Source organism: Arachis ipaensis, chromosome B08 (genome assembly GCF_000816755.2).
Source record: "Arachis ipaensis cultivar K30076 chromosome B08, Araip1.1, whole genome shotgun sequence".
NCBI lineage: Eukaryota > Viridiplantae > Streptophyta > Magnoliopsida > Fabales > Fabaceae > Arachis > Arachis ipaensis.
The window spans coordinates 28,568,067-28,575,998 of NC_029792.2; the positions used below are offsets into that span (position 1 = coordinate 28,568,067).

General features: G+C 36.4%; 1 protein-coding gene and 1 long non-coding RNA gene across 2 annotated transcripts; one reads left to right on the forward strand and one right to left on the reverse strand.

The window, feature by feature from the left end:
- Window positions 1,678-4,145, reverse strand: LOC110265840. The gene is made up of 2 exons (XR_002352252.1): window positions 3,725-4,145; window positions 1,678-1,739 (listed from the first exon to the last, which is right to left on the reverse strand). It is a non-coding gene; the product is annotated as an uncharacterized LOC110265840 (long non-coding RNA).
- On the forward strand, window positions 1,711-7,612 carry LOC107613290 (alpha-1,3/1,6-mannosyltransferase ALG2). The gene is made up of 9 exons (XM_021109219.1): window positions 1,711-2,051; window positions 3,063-3,468; window positions 3,616-3,759; window positions 4,033-4,226; window positions 4,313-4,418; window positions 4,513-4,660; window positions 5,173-5,279; window positions 6,501-6,667; window positions 7,160-7,612. Exons 2-9 carry the CDS (start codon window positions 3,405-3,407, stop codon window positions 7,451-7,453), a joined length of 1,224 nt encoding a protein of 407 aa, XP_020964878.1. The 5' UTR covers window positions 1,711-2,051; window positions 3,063-3,404; the 3' UTR covers window positions 7,454-7,612.

A 7,932-nucleotide genomic window follows, 5' to 3' on the forward strand; every position in this document is an offset into this window, starting at 1 on the left:
TGACTGCATATTACTTGCTAATTGTCTAAATGCCTTATCTGTTCCTATTTGTAAATCTCTTGTCTGATATAACTGTGTTTGCTATATTATACTCCTGCTGGTGGTTGGGAGGTTTGAAGGAATTGGAAAGGGAAGTATTAGTTAGACTGAAGGATCTTTAGTCAGTTGCCACTTATGGTTTAGTTTGTTTATAAGCTTTGATATTATCTGGAGGAAGTTCTAGGATTGCCTTCGGCTTTCCTCTATTATTATGTATTATATATGTGGAAGCTGTTACCGTGCTGGGGACCTATGGTTCTCACCCATGCGGATTTTGTGGTTTTCAGATGCAGGACGCGAGGCTTCTCGTTAAGGCATGCTGGGGACTTCTGGATTAGCGAAGATCCTTTGTTCTTGGGACTCCGTCTTGGTTTATATATCTTGTTTAGATACTTTTATCTCCATTAAATAATACAAACTGTGATGACTCCTTCTAGAGGGGATTTTGGAGAATAGATTTTGTCCCTTTGGGTTTCCTTTGAGGTTTTCCTTATTTTATTATATGTATATATTGCTATGCTCGGACCGGTTATCTTCGCAGCCGGATTTTGAGTCTTGATATTCCTGTTTTTGACACTCCTTTGTATATATATGATCTCGCGTTAGCTTATCCTGTTCGTTACGTTATTGATCGGAGTGTTGCGGTTTCGGGTTACGGTTTTTGTTTACCCTTTTTTCTACAAAGGCTCCTAGTTATAATCAATTATTCATACTACTATACGTACTAAATTTTGGTTTTAGAGGTCGTAATACCTTGCCATCTTTGAATTATGACTTAAGCATAAGACTCTGTATGGTAGGGTGTTACAAGTTTTATTTTGTTTCAAAAACTTGGTTGATGATTATGTTTATTAGATATTTAGAATTATAAAGACTTTTATGTCTTTAGAAATTATAAATTTATTAAAATATTTGTAAAATCATTTTTTAAATATTTAATAATTTAATAATTTTTTCGAAAAAAAAGAAAATTGGCAGGTTTAACCTGCTAAGCTACTAATCCGCCATTAAGTAGGACGAGATAGAAATTTAGACCGCCTCAATAAGTGGGATGGTGCAGTGGCAGGCTAGCCCGCTTGCCACCCTTATTGTATTTGCACATTTTCTTAATCCTTAAACTCTTTATATTTCTAAAGTGGAATAGAAAGTTGACTACTTATAAGTGTTTGGAAACTTGTTCAAACTCATGAAAAATTTATAGTATGGAATTACTTGCTTTTAAGATTTCATTTATTTTAAACAAATAATACAAAAAATATTAAGTACATGATTTAAATGCTTAAAATTCGTTTATAAATCCACAGAAAATAGAAGTATGTTGCCTTTATTCGCAAGCTTATATTTTTGTAATTTAAGTTTCTATTTATATTTCACTAAGCTTTTAATTTGTCACTGATACTAAATTCATCCTTCTTAAGTATATTTATCTTGTGTTTATCGACTCTTGTTATCAAACTCGACTCGATCCGTCTGGTTCGGCCAAAAAAAAATATCTGCTTACCTAATTACCTAATCGGTCGACCCATTTGTCAGACTATTTTCACATGAGACCCAGAGACACACAGGTCAACCCGTCGGGTTTTGAGAAGAACCGGTGACCCTGCCGGTTTATACAATCCGGACCGGGCCATGTTTTTAATTTTTTGACGACGCCGTTTCAAACCAAAACCCTCTCTCTTCTCCCTCATCTCACCCTCAGACTCGAGATTCGAGAACGTCTCTCCCTCAATCCTCATAATCAAACTCTCTTCTCTTTTACTGCCCAGCCCACTAGAGTTTCTCTCAGTCATACTCGCCGGCGTCTCGTCTCAGTCGCACTCGTCGGCGTCTCCTCGTTCGTCTCGCAGCCTTCCTCGTCGTCTCACTCGAGTTTCGTCCCTGGGCTCCTCGTTGCCGGCGGCAGAAGCAACTCGTAGGGGTTGTCGCTTGCTTCGTTGCCTTCCGTGGGGTCGGCGTCGCTCATCGTCTTCTGGTTTCGGGTCCTCGCCGTCGCCGTGGACCGTGGGACGTTGGTGAGTCCCTGCATCATCGCTTCCTCTGTTCTCTCTTTTCCAGATTTCACTTCTCCCTGTATTTTGAGATGTTGCCGAATTGCTAATCAATTAATTTGCCTTGTTGCTGATCTTAAGTTGAATTTGTTGCTGAATTTGTTGTTGTAAGTTGAATTTCTTGTTCAAAATATCACTGAGCTAGGTTTTTGGTTGATGAAAATCATCAGTGAGTTGAATTTGTTGCTGTCTTGCTGAACTAATCACTTGGCTAAATTTTTTGTTGCTGAAAATGATCATAGTTGAATTCGTTGTTGAAAATTATCAATGAGATGAATTTGTTGCTGTAAGAATAGATTTGATTCTTAGTATTGATTGATTTGATTCTTTTTTTTTTTTTCCAAAGATAGGAGACTCGAACCCGCAACCTCTTAATTGAGTATGGGGGAGACTATGCCATTTGAGTTATTACTCATTGGCTTGATTGATTTGATTCTTACATAGGCAGTATTGATTTGGTATAATTAGTTGAATTTAGTTAATTAGTTTGTTAATTATTAATTTATTGATGGACCAAGTAACAATGCTATGGAAGATATAGATGCAAATCAAAATGAAGGCAATGTTGGTCAAGCTCCAAATTTGTCCCTTGAAGATATAGATCGCGATGTTGGGATCACTCCTTGGACTTGATTTGCTTATTGTGTTATGTTTTGCTCTCTTCATTTAAATTGAGAAAGTATTTTGTACTAGTGACTAGTTTATTTTTTATTTTTGCATCATTATTATATTTAAGAATTGATACTTGTTTGTTATTAATGTGTTTGTGAGGCATGCTTTTGAATTTTTAATTTTAAGCTTATTTTTTGTAATTTTATATTTATATTTAATTGTGACCGAGTTAACTGGTGACCCATCGGTCGAATCAGTGACTTGGTGACCCAGTCGTATGACCGGGTCGATTACTGGTTCGGTTCTGATGACTATGCGGAAAATGGGTTAGGGACTAATGTAGTGCACTTTCGCCAATTTCAGAGACGTATAGTGAAATTGGAGTCTCGAGGACGATTTTGAATTTTTGATACACGGATCCACTTTGGGACTTAATTTGGATTTTATTTTGAGGTATAAAATTGTAAAACCAAAAGTACTCTTTCCACCAATTGGCTTCGTTCAACACTGATCATAGTCGCCTTCCCTTCTCCACCACCGCGTTTGAGCACTTCGGAGTCTCCGACGCACCTTTCTCCTCCTCCAGCTGCTGGTCCAGCAACACTTTAACGGCGAAACAACCCTTTCGTTCTCTGTTTGCCAGAAATCCCAACCATTGCTGGATTTTGTTCCTCTTATCGCAAAGTTCTGATCTAATTCACCACCATGGCAAAGGGTAAAGCAACTTCAAAGCTCAACATCGCTATTATTCACCCTGATCTCGGCATAGGTATTTAGCCCCATTATCCTCCAAACCCTAATGATTCTATTTATGATCAACAATTTCATTGCTTAAGTTCCTTATATTTGTTTTGGTTTTATGGTCAATACTTGTAGTTGATTGGATTTCGATTCTTCTATAATTGTATTTTGGTAGGTGGAGCTGAAAGATTGATTGTGGATGCAGCTGTTGAGCTTGCATCCCATGGCCATAAAGTTCATATTTTTACTGCACACCATGATAAAAATCGATGCTTTGAGGAAACCAAACATGGGATTGGGAACTTCTTACCTAGTCCTGGTTTACTGCATTATCCTTCAAAGTATCTAAATTATTTCTAACCAAACGTTCCTGCTTGAAGTGATGCATAAAGCAGTTTCAATCTATATAACAGTATTTTTAATGGTACATTCTCATACATATTGATCATTAATTTACAATTTTACATGTTTATGATGAACTATTTCTAAGAGTTGCTCCTGGCTGTTTATGTGTCTCAAACTTACTTATACTTTCATGGCGGAGTTGTTGTGGTTGCTATTGAGATATGATTTTGGCTTGTGGCTGTTTCAGGTACCTTTCCAGTTACTGTGTATGGTTCCTTTCTTCCCCGGCATGTATTCTACCGTCTTCATGCATTGTGTGCTTTCCTCCGGTGCCTATTTGTTGCTTTCTGTATGCTTTTTATGTGGCCTTCGTTTGATGTTATAATTGCTGATCAGGTCTCCGTAGTCATTCCCATCTTGAAACTTAAAAGATCAGCAAAGGTAGAAACAAATAAGTCGAAAGAATAGTGCGCAAACTTTGAGGTTTGACATATTAATAGTGATTCATTTGTTTGTTTCCTTGGTAGATTGTATTCTATTGTCATTTTCCCGACTTGTTGCTGGCTCAACATACCACTTTCCTCCGGAAGTTGTATCGGACACCAATAGACTATGTAGAAGAAGTAACAACTGGTTGACCTGTGTCCCTGTTTGATCTGTTTCTCTGAACTTCTTTACTCACATATATACCGAATCATGGATCTTATGAAACATTTTCAAATTTCAGGAATGGCTGATTTGATACTTGTTAACAGCAACTTCACTGCTTCTACTTTTGCGAATACTTTTATACATCTCAATGCCAAAGGGATTCGACCAGCTGTTCTGTACCCAGCAGTTAATGTGGATCAGTTCAAAGAACCAAGTTCCTTTAAGTAAATTACATGTTTATAGATATATGGATGCTTTTTTTTATTGTTGAAATGTTTAGAAACCTATATAACAACAACAAAGCCTTATCCCACTAGTTAGGGTCGGCTACATGGATCAAACGACTCCATTACGCCATATCATGTATCATGTCTACAGTGAGACTGTTGACACGTAAATCTCCTTTGATCACCTCATGTATGTTCTTTTTAGGCCTTCTTCTACTATTTATCACCTGTCCATCTTCCATCTCATCCACCCTCTTAACTGGCTCTGCTGATCTTCTTCCCACATGTCCGACCCACTTGAGAAGAGATTTTACCATCTTTTTTACAATAAGCGCTACTCCAACTTTCTTTCTTGTATTTTCATTCCTTATTTTGTCCACATGTGTCTGACCGTCATCCATCTCAGCATCATCATCTTTGCCCGACTTAAATAATGAAACCTATATAACCATTTGTATAATATTATATAATATATTAGTCTTAGCTTTGTGTTGTATATGTTGTTACAGGCTGAACTTTCTTTCCATTAACCGCTTTGAAAGGAAAAAGAACATAGAATTAGCAATTTTAGCTTTTGCTATGCTTCATTCGCCTGAAGCTTCTTTGACTGTTGCAGGTGAGCATCTTTTGCTTGACTTTTGTATTCCTGATGATATATCCATAGATATTATGGTTGATTTTACATGCATTATCCTTGGGATTATATTTAGTGGTTTATATGCCTTATACTGGAGTGTGCTATATTGGTATCTGCAATATATAAATGACTATTAAGAAAACTATCTTTGCTGTGTTGTGAGGTTCTATAATTATTTTATCTCTATGCTGGTTAGTTTATGTGTTGAGTTTGTTTCTATGAGTAAAGAGACTATTGTTCTGCAATCTGCACAATGGTGTTTGGAGGTATATCATGTTTTGTAAATTATGGGGCAACAATTTTCTCGATCACCTGTATTAGGTAGCATGTCATTGGGTTTCAATTTATTCATCAATTCATTCATTTCATAATTGATGTAGAAACGGCATCAACATATTGTCTGGCACCATTGTTTACCTTCTATTTATAATGAGTTGGTTAGTAGTAGGTATTGTAAGTTCTTAAATATTGTTTGAGAGAAAAAATTAAGATGTATTGTTAAAGATTTGTTGCTTCATATTGTTATGCACTGTTAGGTCATATACTTTTCTCTTGGATAGTGAATAGACAGCCAAAAAAAAAAAATGAAACTTAATTTATTTCATAATTTTGACCTGGTATTTTAGCATTGAATGGCACAAATTTATTTTTCTAATATCACAGTCAAATAAGTGGATTCATTCAAATCTTGAGCTGGAAATATGAGGAATAAGCAAATCTAGTGAAAATTAATTTATTACATGTTAATGTATAATTAAATCATTTCTTGTGATTCTGTTCTTATGTTTGTGTAACAATAATGTAACGCAAACTTGAGTTACTAATCCAGGTATTTAGTCGAGAGAAAAAAATATCAGCTAGGTAAAAATATGCAGCCCTGTGCTTCATGACTTCATCCATGTAGCCAACCTACCTAGTAGGATAAGATTGTTGTTATTGTTATGGCAGTATAAAATATGTCGTTTCAGAATACATATTAGTAGACCAGGAGCGGCTGAGATTCAGGCTCTTACTCCGAATGTAGACCATGCTAAGAAAATAGCTCAGAGGGTGCTTCGAGTAGAAACTTTTTTTACTATTATTGCACAATAGTCCTAAGTCTGAACCATCCATATCATAATTATTTCATGCATTTCATGTTGGAGCATGTATTTAGATGCAAAATGAGAATGCAAAATCAGTTGTCATAAATTGTTCCAGGTGGCTTTGACATACGGTTGAAGGAGAATGTGGAATACTTAGAACAGCTTAAGGCTTTAGCTGAAAGAGAAGGTGTCTCTAATAGAATAAGATTCATCACCTCTTGCTCTACCACTGAAAGGAATGCCCTGCTCTCGGAATGCCTGTGTGTCATTTACACTCCAAAGGTTTGGGAAATGTTGTAAAAGAAAAATTTAGGTGTTCTTGAGCCAAAGAATTTTCTTCCTCTGATCTATAGATTATTTGCCACATTAGTGAATGTATGTCACCCTTATTGCCAAGGTTTTAAATTGCAGTTCTGGTTGTTGCAATTGCAGTTATTATGTCGATTATGATGCAATGCACATTGTGCCAGTTGCTGGGGGCTGAAAATTGTGATGGGCCTGTTCCAGTCCTGATACGGCTGCATTGCAGCCTGTCGTGGTTAGGTGCGGTCAACTAGTGTGAATATGTGTAACACTGCAATTGCAGGGTGGTGTGGTTGTGGAAAGACTACAACTGCTATTTAAAATTGTGGTTGTCCACCTAGCCACAGGTATTCACTGATGTGGCAATCAGTGTATGGATCAAAGCTTATTTACTTTGAGGAGCACCAAAGAACTCTTTTTCATGAAGTTGAATGAAGAAAAGTTGGTCTTACGTAATATACTTTGATGCAGGATGAGCATTTTGGCATTGTTCCGGTGGAGGCGATGGCAGCATACAAACCTGTTATTGCATGCAATAGTGGTGGACCATTGGAGAGTGTGAAGAATGGTGTAACAGGATTCCTTTGTGATCCTACACCAGAAGAGTTTTCTTCTGCAATGGCTAAATTCATAAAAGATCCCAAAGAGGCTGAAAGAATGGGTAGAGAAGCTAGAAAGCATGTGGTTGATTCATTCTCCACACACACATTCGGCCAAAGTTTAAATAGGTATATAGTTGACATTCACAGAGGAAAAGAGGACTGATGTCACCTTTTTGAATCAAATTTAGCTTCTAGCATGGGATATAACATGATTTTGATACTCAAAATTAGTTGACTTGGTTAACCATCTTATAAAAGTGTTGGAATTTTGGACCATTTCTGGTATAAAAGTAGAACGAAGTCTACATAGACATTGCGATGGTACCCAAAAGTATACAGATTTTGCTGAATTTCAAATAAACAATAATTATTTCCTTGTAAATAAAATAAAATCTGCTCCAAATTTGAATATCATCTGTTTATATATTTTTTATGAGTAGCAAAAGTTGAAATAACGGGATTAGAAGGCTGCACTATATAATTTGTAATTTTGTATGAAACAAAGTTGAAAAGTATAATATTAAATAATTTAAATCATAGTTATAAAAATCGGATTGACTCGGATGGTCGGATTGGAAATCCAATGAATTAGTCTCAAGATCGGTCTGGGTTGAACATAGGATCGGAGAAGGAAAAGAATCG